Source organism: Eptatretus burgeri, chromosome 9 (genome assembly GCF_056783735.1).
Source record: "Eptatretus burgeri isolate ZD-2024b chromosome 9, Ebu_testis_v1, whole genome shotgun sequence".
In the NCBI taxonomy this organism is placed as follows: domain Eukaryota; kingdom Metazoa; phylum Chordata; class Myxini; order Myxiniformes; family Myxinidae; genus Eptatretus; species Eptatretus burgeri.
In genome coordinates this window covers 93,360,256-93,375,255 of record NC_140969.1, presented here as the reverse complement: position 1 = coordinate 93,375,255, position 15,000 = coordinate 93,360,256, and the positions used below count along the sequence as shown (strand labels likewise).

General features: G+C 46.2%; 1 protein-coding gene across 13 annotated transcripts in view; it reads left to right on the top strand.

Moving 5' to 3' along the window:
- Positions 1-15,000, top strand: part of LOC147020629 (papilin-like) — a 210,456-nt gene that overhangs the window by 99,532 nt on the left and 95,924 nt on the right. For all 13 annotated transcript variants that reach the window (XR_015061900.1, XM_085896135.1, XM_085896136.1 and 10 more), the window contains 3 exons: positions 2,426-2,578; positions 5,337-5,489; positions 14,593-14,745. Coding sequence is in view for 12 of the 13 variants with exons in the window: in XM_085896135.1 (XP_085752261.1) it covers positions 2,426-2,578; positions 5,337-5,489; positions 14,593-14,745 (459 nt within the window). In the remaining variant the exon portion in view is untranslated. The remainder of the gene's footprint in view (positions 1-2,425; positions 2,579-5,336; positions 5,490-14,592; positions 14,746-15,000) is intronic.

Below are 15,000 nucleotides of genomic sequence, written 5' to 3'. Positions count from 1 at the left end.
GATCTTACACTTCTCAAACCCCAGCAGCACATTTAGCTGCAACTTCCCCTCCACTCCCACCTTTTGATTGTCTCTGTGTTGCACCGTCCTCCAAACAGTGATGACTCAATATACACCTCTCTCTCAGACAATATGGACCAACTTTTAACCACTCATCCCAACTCTCTCTTCCTCATTTGGGCAATTTTAATTGTCACCATGCTAATTGGCTGTGTGTTGGTACTCCTCTCAACAGCCATCACACTTCATTAAAGGACTTCTGTGACTCCATGGGACTGACTCAATCTGTGAACTTTCCCACCTGGATTTCCCTAATGGCAAATCCTTCCTTCTGGACTTGGTGATGAGAAACTTCATCGCAAATGTCTCCTGCTCTTCCTCCACTGTAATTGGTTTGTCTGTTCATGTGCTTGTGAGAATCATCATCTCTCTGGCTATTCTCAGAAGGCTGCACCAACACCAGTGAGTCCGGTATTTCATTCAAGCAGATTGGCAGGGACTGCAAGCAGCCATCGCTCTTCAGGACTGGTCTCCCATATCTACTGCCCCTGATATTAACTCAGCCTGGGAATTCTTCCCCAGAAACATGCTCCTTTTCTCATGCACAGATTAATCGCATCTCATCTTTAATTATATCCTACCCTTCTTACCACCTCTTGTACACTGAATCACGTGGTGAGGAAGTTGCTCTGAAACAACTTGCGTCTTCTTCCTGCAAGGAAAATCCGACTGCAGGCAATCTCAGTGCATTCCAAGAAGTCCACAACGAATGTGACCACTCTAAAAAAGAGCCAGAAAACATCTGTCCAACCTCAAGATTGAACTTTCAAACTTGGCTCCCTCCTACAAAACCTGGTGGCACCTTGTGAAGTCCATCTCTGGAGTATGTTCCACTTCAATCCCTTCCCTCTCTTCAAATGGTACCACAGCTGACTCCGCTCGTGAGATGGCCGAATGTCTCAATTCAGTATTTGTTTGCAATTATTTTGCCCCCAACCCCTCACTCTCTGTACCCATCCTTCCCGGTCATACCCAACTGTTCCTGGACTCTATATTTTGCACCCATGAAGGTGGAGAAGTTTCTGTCAACCCTTGACTCTGACTCTGACTCTGCTACTGCACCGGACAGCCTCAGCTCATGTGTCCTCAAAACCTGTTCTGCTGGTCTTGCACATCTTCTCTCTGCCCTTTTCACCCTATCACTTGCTGTCAGTCATCTCTCATCTGTTTGGAATTCAGCTAACATCACTGCATTACACAAAAAGGTGCAAAAACTGATTCCCCTCAACTGCATACCTATCAGATTACTTCCAAGCCTGGTGTTGGCTCAATGGTTCGGGTGGCTGGCTTGGGATCTTATGGTTCTGAGTTTGAACCTCATTGGCCACGAAATTAAAACCAGGTGGGGTTGACTCAGCTTGTCATCCTTCCGAGGTTGGTAAAATGAGTACCCGTGTACTGGTGTCAGGGCACAACAGCGGCATATTTATGCCCCAACAAAATGACAGCTACCTGGCAGGCAAGATGCCATAAGCAAGAAGAAGGAGAAGAATAAGAATAAGAATACTTCCAATCATCAGCAAGGTCATGGAATCCATCATTGCAGTTGATATGAAATCCTTCCTTTTCTCCAAGCCTCATCTCAAATCATCAATTTGGATTGAGAGCAGGTCACTCTGCCTTGGACATGCTGCTTGATCTCTCCCAATAATTTATGGAGGCCCTCAATGTCAGACATAAGATCAGAGCCGTCTCTCTTGACATATTTCGTGCTTTTGATACAGTCTGGCATCCTGCCTTGCTCTCCAAACTCTCGGCCTATGCCATCCAAGGCCGACTCCACACTTGACTTACTCACTTCCTCCAATCTCGTAGCCAATGCGAGCACTCAACGGAATCCTTTCATCTCTTCTCCCGTCAAGACTGGAGTGCCCCAAGGCAATGTTTTGAGCCCAATCCTATTAATGATCTTCATCAATGATCTCTCTGACTTTGGAAAATCCTCTTTATCTATTTGCTGATTACTGCACCCTCTGCCATGGCATCCATCATCCATCAGACAGGAAAGCTGGAGCCTCTTCACACTCTGCAGACATTCAAAAAAACATCACAAACTGGTCCAACACTTGGAATATGTATTTCAATCCTGACAAGTGTCCACACTCTCACTCCCTCTCCCTGAAAGCACCGTCTTGGAAAAAACCCCCATCTACATTCTTCACAAACCTCTTGAGGAAGTGCAGTATCTGCCTCTTATTCGCAAGTGCAGCTCAAATTTCTTGCACTCTGTTTGAATTGCATCGCAACGAGATAAATTGACCGATTTCAAAACAATTTGATGGAATCGCCAAAGATAAAATGTGTTCCGAAGCAACAATCCCAGATATTTTGGAGACTCGTTAATCCCATGCAATTATCCCCACAGTGCTCAGCTGAGTGTGGCCCAGGAGAGCAGACACGGGAGGTGACGTGTGGAAAGCGACACGGCTGTGATGATCGTACCATGCCGGCCAGAATCCAACCGTGCAACCTGGGGCCTTGCAGGTCACCAGAGTGGGTCTTTGCTGATTGGTCTCAGGTTTGAAGGCTAAAAAATACTTCTTACACAATATATGAATAATTGTTTTAGCTTGGACCATATAATGAGTTAATCAGTTGTTGTTGCCATAAAATACAGAAGCCGCAGACGTACTCACTGAGTGATGAAACCGGTCCAGCGGCGGATTGGGGGGGGGGGGTGTAGCTGGCATGGGGATTGTCATGTTTGAATTACTTGTGAATGTCCGCAGCTGAGGAGGAATTTGGGTGGAGCTTTTTCTTGGTTGCTTTATGCAGCTTTATTTGGCTAGAAGAGCATGGAGGTTAATTTGTATTGATAAACACACATCCCCCCCCCCACCCACCGATCCAACCCCATGCCATCTTCCACCGTCCAGCCCCTCCCATCTTCATCTCTAGCCTGCTCCTTCTCAGCCTCCTTCATGCCGTCCCTCACCCTCCAAGCCTCACACTTGGACCAGACCCTCCTAAAGCCTCCTCCCACTTGTCCCTCACTGTGTAGATCTCAAACATCTGAGGCCTCCACTTCAACCTGAGAGATGTCTCAGTCCAAGCGCAGCTGCTTACAGCCCAGATATCATCTGTTTAACTGAATCCTTCCTCACACAGGACGTCCCTGACTCCATAGTGTGTCTACCTGATTATTGTCTCCTCTGATTTTATGAGCCTGAACACTGCCCTGGTCATGAAGTTTTTCTTTCCATCAATAACTCAATTTCAACTGTCCTTGAACAGATCTTACATCTCCCAAACTCCAGCAGCAAATTTTTCTGCAACTACACCTCCGCTCCTACCTTTTGGTTGTCTCTGTTGTACCGGCCTCCAAACAGTGATGACGCCACAAACAACTATCTCTCAGACAACATGGACCAACTTTTAACCACTTATCCCGGTTCTCTCTTCCTCGTATGTGTCAATTTCAATTGTCGCATGCTAATTGGCTGGGTGTTGGTACCCCTCTCAACAGCCATCACACTTCATCAAAGGACTTCTGTGACTCTGTGGGACTAACTCACTCTGTGAACTTTCCCACCTGGATTTCCCCAATGGAAAATGCTCCCTTCTAAAGATGGTGATGAGAAACTTCCTCAAAAATGTCTCCAGCTCTTCCTCCACTGTAATTGGTTCATCTGATCATGTGCTTGTGAGAATCAACAACTCTCTGGCTATTCTCAGAGGGCTGCATCAACACCAGCGAGTCTGGTGTTTCATTCAAGCAGATTGGCAGGGACTGCAAGCAGCCATCTCTCTTCGGGACTGGTCTCCCATATCTACTGCACCTCGTATTAACCTGGCCTGGGAATTCTTCCACAGAAACCTGCTCTTTGTCTCATGCACAGAATAATCTTATCTCATCTTTAACTATCCTACCCTCCTTCCCACCTCCGGTACACTGAATCATGTTGTGAGGAAGTCGCTCTGAAACATCTTGTGTCGTCTTCCTGCAAGGAAAACCCGACCGCAGGCAATAGCACTGCATTCCAAAAAGTCCGCCATGAATGCGTCCACTCTCGGAAGAGCCAGAAAATTACATCTGTCCAACCTCAAGATTGGACTTACAAATTTGTCTGCCTCCTCCAAAACCTGGTGGTGCCTTCTCAAGTCTGTCTCGAGAGGATGCTCCCTTCCATCCCTTTCCTTTCTTCAGATGGCACCACAGCTGACTCCACTCGTGAGATGGCCAAATGTCTCAATTCTGTGTTTGCTAAAAATTATTGTATCCCCAACCCCTCACTCTCTGTACCCATCCTTCCCTGGCATACCCAACTGATCCTGGATTCTGTATCTTTAGCACCCTAGAAGTGGAGAAGTTTCTGTCAACCTTCTTCTCTGACTCTGCTACTGCACTGGACAGCCTCAGCTCATATATGTCCACAAAACCTGTGCTGCTGGTCTTGCACATCCTCTCTCTGCCCTTTTCACCCTATTACTTGCTTTAGGTGCTCTTCCATCTCCTTGGAATTCAGCTAACATCACTGCATTACATAAAAGGTGCAAAAACTGCTCCCCTCAACTGCACACCTATCAGATTCTTTCCAAGCCTGTTGTTGGCTCAGTGGTTAGGATGGCTGGCTTCTGATCTTACTGTTCTGAGTTTGAGTCCCATTGGCCAAAAAAAATTAACACCAGGTGGAGTTGACTCAGCTTGTCATCCTTCCACGGTCGGCGAAATGAGTACCAGTGTTCTGGTATAGGGGCACAGTATCAGTGACGTCTTTGCGCCCCAACAAAATGTTAGGTACCAGGCAGCCAAGCTGCTATACGCAAGGCGAGAGCACCCCAAGGCAATGTTTTGGGCCCAGTCCTATTCCTGATCTTCACCAATGATCTCTCTGACTCCGGAAAATCCTCTTTATCTATTTGCTGATTACTCTACCTGCTGCCATGACATCCCTCATCCTTCAGGGCTGCAGCCTTTTCCCTCTCTCCAGGCCTTGACAAAATCACAAGCTGGTCAAACACTGTCAATATGTATTTCAATACTGACAAATATCACACACTCACTCTCTCTCTCTCCCTGAAAGCACCATCTGGCAACACCCCCCCCACCCCCCCTCCATATACTTTCTTAAAAAAACTCTTGAGGAAGTTCAGTCTCTGTCTCTTATTAGCAAGTGCAGGTCACATTTCTAGCACTCTGTTTGAATTGTGTTACAACTCGAAATGTTGAACAATTTCGAAAAAATTCATGGAATCGTAAAAGATAAAATGTTCTTCCGAAGCAACAATCCCAGTCATTTTGGAGTCGCATTAATCCCATTCAATTATACCCACAGTGCTCAGCTGAGTGTGGCCCAGGAGAGCAGACAAGAGAGGTGATGTGTGGAAAGCGACACGGCTGTGATGATCGTACCATGCCAGCCAGAATCCAACCGTGCAACCTGGGGCCTTGCAGGTCACCAGAGTGGGTCTTTGCTGATTGGTCTCAGGTTTGAGTGCCAAAAACACTTCCAGCACAATATACGGCTGGTCTCCCATAAGATTGTGTGCGTGCACGCGTTCTACCTTTGTGTTTTCCTGGGACAACCATTATTCTAAGAAAGATGTAGAGATGGTTTCACATGATAATTTCTTGTAACCATCCCTACCTTGTTGATATCCCTCCATCCTTTTTTGGAGGAACATCCCTCCATCCTTTTGCATTTTAAAATGTTTTTATTACTCGTTTCTTCACTTAAAAACAAGAGATGTTCTACTCCCGATTTACAAATGTTGTATAACAAACTTTATCGACGTGCTCACCAGTCACATATTGAGGGTGTCAGGTGCCTGGGGGCAAAACATGACTGTGCCTCCTTCCACTTCCCTCCCACAAATCCCCAACCCCATTTGCCAGAGACAAAGGGAAACTAGGATCTTTTTGCTAAAATTCCAATTAATTGACCATTGACCACTCCACTCGATGCAGGATGCCAAAACAGAGATTAAAGGAACACTAAATCCATCCATCCATCCATCCATTGGGACCATACTCGATGCAGAGCATTGATGCTGCCTAAGCAGTCTCCTTGGCTATTGGGTACAATCCTGGACGGGTCGCTACTCTGACACAGTATACCAGCAAGCTGGCACTCATTTTGCCCACCTCGGAAGGATGAACAGGCAGAGTCAACCCCACCTGGTTCAACAGACAAATGGGATTCCATTCAACAGCTAAATGGGATTTGAACTCAGGATCCTCAGATCACAAGCCCACCACCCTAGCCATGAAGCCAACATCAGGCATAAAATGAAACCCAGGTGCTCTTGAAAATCATACCAGTGCTCTGCCATCTGAGCTATCTTGGTGACCCACAGGCTGGACAACACTAAATGTTTGTTCAAATATTTATTCAATTCAGAGTTGGTGTGGATAATCCCCTGTTCTGTGCATCCCCTGTCCCTCACTGTGTGCATCTAAACATTTGAGGCCTCCACTGTTGGTATTCACAACAACTAGCATTTTTTCCCCCTGGGGAGGGAGCATGGGCTTCAATGGGGGGGGGGGATACAAAAACTACAAAAAACACAATTTAATTAAAAAAAAAACATTTTGCATTTTATTATTTTGATCTTGTGTTGATAAATTAGTGTGGTCTTGATGGGGCACAGACATAATGGGCTGAATGGCCTGGCCTCCACCTGTGTCTAATTTCCTTGTATTTCCTTCCACTTTTTCTGATCCACATTCACCATATACACCTTCATGATTTTTTTCCAACCTTTCCTTTACTGAATCTCACCTAATGTTTAAAAAAAAAACTGTCTCTTAAAATGTTTCAACTTCCTCTTTCACACATGTAGTTCTCTGTATTGTATCGTTATTCATTCATTCTTCTTATTCTTATCCTCTTCCTCCTCCTCCTCCTCCTCCTCCTCCTCCTCCTTTCGACCTTTCCTTCATCCCATGTCTAAAACATCCCACTGTCACAGTTTCTTTTCTCCATTCTCCTAATTCTCCTTTATTGCATCCCTCACGTAATGTCTTTAATCGCATCCCTGAATTAAAAATACTAGTACGTGCCCGTAAAAAAAATAAATTAATGAATAAATATTCAAACCGCGAGCAACAAACAACAACCACACAAGCCGTTTCTTCGCTCTCGCGTGCCCGCACGTGTGTGGCCCGGAAGTTCGCATATTATTCGCAGTTACGATTATTCACAATTTAGTTTTAATATCCAATTATTCAATAAGCGCCAACGTATTTTACTTTTCGCAATGTCGTGGCAAGGAAAAACAAAAAGAGAAGAGAAGAGAGAGAAAAAAATTTTACTTCCTGCTTCGGAGCATATCAGCACTCTGATGTTACCAAAATTTATGCATCGTCTAATATGAAAACGATCATAACTTGGGGCATTGTGTTTATCTATAAATGCGCATAAGAAATCGAGAAATTATTAGAATACACGAAGTTATCACTCTCCGGAAGTCCGTATGTTGTAACCTGTAATGGCGAACGTTACTGAGCTTCCCTTCCCCATCGGCCACGCCCACGCAACAACGTGTCTTGTCATTGGTTGGTAAATAAATGGCCATAACTTGGGAAGCACTTGTCCGATTAATATCAAACCTTGAAAAGGCACATCCTCAGGTCCCCAGCAATATATCTGGCAAGTTTCAATTAGATCGGACCAATGGTTGTCGAGAAACAGCGGTCACAGACACACACAGACACACACACACACACACACACACACACACACACACACACACACACACACACACACACACACACACACACACACACACACACACACACACACACACACACACACACTGCTGGAATTATAGATAGATAAAAAAATCCGAGTTTGCAATGTATGTTCGTGTTCCATCAATCATCCTTTTTTTTCCAGCTTCAGTGCCAATTCACCCCACCTCCTTCAATCTACCTCCTCCTAACTCCTCATAGGTTATCCCCTCTCCTTACCCCTCCCATCTTGCCCCTCCTGCTATCCCCTCTCTTCACACCTCTTCCCTGTCTTCTGCTTTACTATCAGCTCCTCCTCTGTTGTCCCAAAGTGTGTGTCCTAACATCTGTGGGCTCCATTCTAAGTGAACAGATATCTCACTCTCTCAATCAGTATGCTCATCATCTCAAACGTGCTCTTTTTTCCTCTTATCACACCTCCCCCTCTTCCCAACCCTTCAAATCTTGTACATCCCCCTGCCCACTCCCTTCTTCACCATACCTCTACCAAGTCTCAGCCTTAGACTCTCCATTCGCCCTTCTGCCCCATGGCCATGACTGCTGTCATTGTCTCTTCTTCCTCTCAAAGCAACCTTCACACCCTTCCTCCTCCAAGCTTCCCTCTCACCTTTCTCAAAAACTCCCCCCTCACCCTTCTCCCTCAATTCTCCCCTCTCACCCTTCTTCCTCCAATCTCCCCCCTCACTCCCCCTCTCACATCCACAAAGCCGCTTCCTTCCCCTGCCCTCTCTCTTCCAACTCATTCCTCCACCTCCTCCAATATTCGACTTCCCTCTGCCACCTCTCTTATTACGCCCCACTGTGCCTCATCCCATCACCACTGAGCCTTTTGTCCTCCTCATCCTGCCCTTTCCCCTAACTCTTCTGAAATCCCCCACACACTGTCAACAATTCTCTCTACCTCCCCTCCCCTCCTCCCCCATCCTGCCCACCCACTCCCCTCCCCTGCACTCAAAGCCTCCTCCCATCCCTTTTCCTTCACAGTGTGGACCTCAAACATCTTGGGCCTTTGCTCAAACCTGACATCTTTCCATACAGGTTGCCACTGACAAATCAGACATAATCTGCTTAACAGAAACTTTCCTCCTTCAAGATGTCTCTGACTCCCTCAATTCTCTCACTCACTGGTACTCCCTCCGCCAGTCGGACAGATCTGAGGCTCATCCTGATGGTGGAGTTGCTCTCTTCATCAAAAACTCAATTCCTCACTCACCATGCATTGCCCTCACTCCCTCACACCCCTGGGAATACCTCTGGCTATGGCTTCCCCTCCACTCCCACCTCATGTTTATATGTGTGTTGTACCATCCACCAAACAGTGATGACTTGATTTACATCTCGCTCTCCAAAAACATGGACCAAGTTCTATCTTCTCATCCCAACTCTCTGTTCCTCATATGTGGTGACTTCAATTGTCATCATGCCAGTTGGCTGGGTGTGGGTACCTCTCTCACCTGTCATGGCACTTCAGCAAAAGATTTCTGTGACTCATTGGGACCGACTCAATCTGTCAACTTCCCATCCCGGATCTCAACCAACAGTACTCCATCTCTTCTCGATCTGATTTTGACAAATTTCCCTGAAAATATCTGCTGTTCTTCCTCTTCTCCAATCGATTCATCTGACCACATGCTTGTCAAAGTTGACATCTCTATTAGAGAACCACCTTAAGGGGCTGTCACACCTTGACGTTTTAGCCAGCGTATGGCAAGGTCTTAAAATGTATGTAAAACGCTGGCGTACGCTGAACTATTGATATTTTTTTTAAAGTTTTTGGCGTATAATAACGTGTTGGACGGATGCATAACATATTTTTAACGTACACAGAACGTTTCAATCACATATAGATAACTTGTACCAACGAATGCTGAGCGTGTTGTCGGCGTTCACAACCTATGCCCAACGATAGTCTAACTTATGCATAGCGCGGCAGCGTATCGCCGACGATCACGTGGCGTAGGCTATTAATAGGCTGTGACTCGACGATTCAAATCATAACCACATTAGACATCGAAGTGTGAAGCCGCTGTCACACCTTGACGTTTTAGCCAGCATATGCCGACGTATGAAAAATTTGCCGAACCAAGCTGGCACAAGTCGAATATGTTATGGATAAGTTTTGTATACATTAAGAGCACGTTGGCATACGTCGTAGTACGCTGGCATACGTTGTCATGCGCCGAGTACGTCGAGAAATTTTCAGCATGTTGAAAATTTCTCGACATATGACACACATTCCGCATACGCTGGCATAAGTTGTAGGCATGCTACGCGATGGTTGACACACGTCGATACACGTTACTTGTACGTTACTCATTAGTCGAAACACGTCGAGGTAATGGTTAGCGTCAGTGTTCCAGACTCCCTGGTTTTTTTTTTTGTTTGTTTTTTTTTTCTTAGGTATAACGGTCATGTTGACACTTTGATATCTAGTGCGGTTATGATTTAAATCGTTGAGCGGCAGCCTATTAATTATATTATATTATAACCGCACTAGAAATCGAATTGTCAACATGACCGTCATACCAAAGAAAAAAAAAAAAAAAAAAAAACAGAGTCTGGAACACTGACGCTAACCATTACCTCGACGTGTTTCGACTTATGAGTAACGTACAAGTAATGTGTGTCGATGTGTATCAACGATCGCGTAACATGCCTACAACACGTTACTCATAGGTTAGAAATAAGTTTCGGGTACACTAAACATTACCTCGACGTGTATCGACTTATGAGTAACTTACAAGTAACGTGTGTCGACGTGTGTCAACGATCGCGTAACGTGTCTACAACTTATGCCAGCGTTATGCGGAACGTGTGAGCCATACGCTGGCATACGTCGGGAAATTTCAAGCATGGAAAATTTGTCTAACAGCTCGGTGTACTACGACGTATGCCAGCGTGCTCTTAACGTATACAAACTTACCCATAACGTATTCGACGTGTGCCAGCGTTTTAGCCCAGTTTTACATACGTCGGGCATCTTCTTCTTCTTTCGGCTGCTCCCGTTAGGGGTCGCCACAGCGGATCATCCGTATGATCCGCATAGTGATTTGGCACATGTTTTACGCCGGATGCCCTTCCTGACACAACCCTGGTCGCCTCTTACGACACAGGGATATGGTACACCTATTTTAACCGTGGTATGTACCGGCCCAGTACACTGGCACTCATTTCGCCGACCTCGGAAGGATGACAGGCTGAGTCAACCCCCTAGTGTATTAATTCAATGGCCCAACGGGGCTTGAACTCAGGACCTTTTGGATCCCAAGCCGCTGCCCTAACCACTGCGCCAACACACCAGGCTGCATGCATACGTCAGGCGTACGTTGGCTAAATCGTCAAGGTGTGACAGGGCCTTAAGCACCGTTGAGTCTGGAATTTCACTCAGGCCGACTGGCAGGGACTTCAACAGCCATCAAACTTCTCGACTGGTCTCCCATCTCTGCTTCCTCCGACATCAACTCGTCCTGGGAATTCTTTCAAAGAAACTTGCTCTCTCTCTCTCTATCCCATGCACAGATTTATCCCATCTCATCTTCAGTTGTCATACCCTTCCTCCCGCCGATGGTACACTGAAGCTTGTGGTGAGACAGTTGTCCTGAAACAACTTGCCTTCGTCTCATGGAAGGCTAATCCAACTGAAGGTAATCTCAGTTCCTTCTACAAAGCTCGAAACAAGTGTGTGTCTACCCTCAGGAGAGCCAGGAAACAACAACTTTTTCATCTCCAACTGGCAAACCAGACATAATCTGCCAAACAGAAACTTTCCTCCCTCAAGACATCTCTGACTCCTGAGTATCTCTCCCTGGTTACTCGCTCCTCCGGTATGACAGACCTGAGTCTCGTCCTGGTCGAGGAGTTACTTTCTTCATCAAAGACTCTATTCCTCACTCTCTATGCACTGCCCTCACTTCCCCATACCCCCAGGAATACCTCTGGCTACGGATTCCCCTCCACTCCCACCTCATGTTTATGTGTACTGAATCGTCCACCCAACAGTGATGACTCCATTTACACCTCACTCGCCAAAAACATGGACCAATTTCTATCCTCTCATCAAAACTCTCTCTTCCTTATATGTGGCGACTTCAATTATCATCATGCCAGTTGGCTGGGTGAGGGTACCTCTCTCACCTGCCATGGCACTTCAGCAAAAGACTTCTGCGACTCATTGAGACTGACTCAATTGGTCAACTTCCCGACCCGGATCTCATTCAATGGTGATCCATCTCTTCTGGATCTGCTTTGACCAATTTCTCTGAAAATATCTTCTGTTCTTCCACCATTCCAATCGGTTCTGCTGACCACGTACTTGTCAAAGTAAACATCTCTCTGGCTGTTATCAGAGAACCACCTCACCGCCGTCGAGTCTGGCATTTCACTCAAGCCAACTGGCAGGGTCTCCAAGCAGCCATCAAACTTACAGACTGGTCTCCTATCGCTACTTTCTCCAACATCAACTCGTCCTTGGAATTATTTCAAAGAAACTTGCTCTCCCTCATGCACAGATTTATCCCCTCTCGTCTTCAGTTGTCCTACCCTTCCTCCCGCCCTTGGTTCACTGAAGCTTGTGGTGAGGCAGTTGTCCTGAAACAACTTGCCTTTGCCTCATGGAAAGCAAACCCAACTGAGGGCAATCTCAGTTCCTTCCATGAAGCTCGGAACAAGTGTGTATCTACCCTCAGGAGAGACAGAAAACAACATCCTTCTCATCTCGTCTGAACTCTCAAATCTCTCTCTCCCTCCTCCAAATCGTGGTAGCATCCAGTTGAGTCTGTATGTTCCTCCTCCATCCCCTCCATTACCTCAAATGGCCGCATCGCTGACACTGCACACAAAAAGACTGAATGCCTAAACTCGGTGGTTGCTTTTAAATATTGTCACAAACCCATTGCTTTCTCTACCGACCTTACCCAGTCGCACCCAACTTTTCCTGGACTCTGTGTCCTTTTCTCCTGACAATGGAGATTTTGCTGTCAAACCTCGACTCAGATTCTGCAACCGGTCCAGACAGCATCAGCCCTTGTATCCTAAAAACCTGCTCTTCTGCTCGTGCTCACCCTCTCTCTGTTCTACTCACCCTGTCATTTGCTCAATGTCATCTGCCATCTGCTTGGAAATTCAGAAAACATCACTGCCCTGTATAAAAAGGTGCAAAAACAGATCGCTGCAACTGCAGACCAATCAGCCTTCTCCCAATCATCAGCAAGGTTATGGAATCGATCATCGCTTCAGACATCAAATCCTTCCTCTTCTCCAATGGCTTGATTTCCGATCATCAATTTGGTTTCAGACCAGGTCACTCTACCCTAGATATGCTGCTTCTGCTCTCACAGCAATGGATGGAGGTCCTCAATACCAGACAGGAAATCCGAGCCGTATCCCTAGACATATCACGTGCTTTTAACACGGTCTGGCACTCTGCCCTGCTCATCAAACTCTCTTCCTTTGGTATCCAAGGCCATCTCCACTCATGGCTCGCAGACTTCCTCTCCTGTCGCAGTCAACATGTGGTCCTAAATGGAGTTCTTTCATCCCCTCTTCCTGTCCAGGCTGGAGTTCCTCAAGGTAACGTTCTGGGCCCTGTTCTTTTTCTGGTTTTCATCAATGATCTCTCTGACTGGAAAATCTTCTTTATCTCTTTGCTGATCACTCCACTCTCTGCTGTGCCATTGGTCATCCCTCAGACCGGCAAGCAGCAACCTCTTCACTCTCTGCAGACCTGGATGAAATCGCAAACTGGTCCAACACTTGAAACATGTCTTTCGATCCGGACAAATCTCACACTCTCACTATGTCTCCCCAAAAGGACCATCTGGAACCCCCCTCCCCCCCATCCACTTTCTCAACAATTCTCTTCATTGAAGAAGTCCTTTCATTCAAGCTTTTAGATCTCACTAACTGCCATGATATTTCCTGTTAAAGCCATATCTCCAAGCTCGCCTCAAAAGCCAGTCGTTGATTGGGCATCCTCCGTCATGCAAAGTCCTTCCTTGGCACACCTGAGCTCCTGACCACATACAAAGCTTTCTTCCACAGCCTTATGGAGTACTGCTCTCCCCTCTGGGCTGGTGCTCCTAACTCTCACCTTTCTCGGCTTCACGCTGTGGAAACCAAGGCATTTCGGATCATTGGTATCTAATGCAATAAAGCTGAGTCTTTGGGACTCTCACTCTCTCACAGCAGGCATGTCAGTGGTCTTTCTGTCTTCTACCGTCTCCTCTCTGGCCTCGTCCCCCCCCCCACTCCTGCTTTGTCTGTGATCTGCCCCCCCATATTTCCGCAAGGTCTGCCAGCAACCCCCTTCTGGTAAAACTACCAAAACGAAAAATTACTGCTCACCTTCACTCTTTCATTCCTCTTTTGTTCCGCTCTGGAACAAACTCTTACACTCTCTTCAATCCCACTCTTCTCTCCAGGTCTTCAAAATAGCTGTTCACCACCATTTCTTATCTTCCCCCGTCCAAAACCATGATCTTTTCTACCCCCGTTAATCCACCCCATAACCACCTCCTTCAAATTCCCTGCTTTCCTTCCTGAAAGTCCCTGTAGTGTCCATCTTGTTTAGCCCGTGTTCCCCAACCCATCCCTCTCCCTTCCACAGATCTCATGTCTCTGCTTTTTTTTGTGCTTTCCTCTCCCGCCACTCTTGTCTCCTGCTCCCTTTGTTATATGTTCTGTGTGTTAGCTCTTATTCGAGCCTTGACAATGCATACAAAAAAGAAATGTTGACCAATTTCAATTTTTTTTTTATGGAATCACAATAGATAAAATGTCTTCCGAAACAACATTCCCAGACATTTTGAAGACGTGTTAATCCCATGTAATTATACCCACAGTGCTCAGCTGAGTGTGGCCCAGGAGAGCAGACACGAGAGGTGACATGTGGAAAGCGACACGGCTGTGACGATCGTACCATGCCAGCCAGAATCCAACCGTGCAACCTGGGGCCTTGCAGGTCACGGGAGTGGATCTTTGGCGATTGGTCTCAGGTTTGAGTACCAGAGACACTTCAAACACAATATATGAATAATAGTTTGGGTTTAGATTATATAATGAGTTAATCAGTTGTTACCATGATATAAAGAAGCTGCAGACATGCTCACCAATGAATGATGAAACTGATCCACCAGCTGAGAGGGGGTGGGTGCAGCATTAGGTTTCTGATGCATGTAATCCTTGTGAATGTCTGCACCTGGAGAGGAACTCGGGTAGTGTTTGAAAGAGCGAAACACTTACCTTGTTTA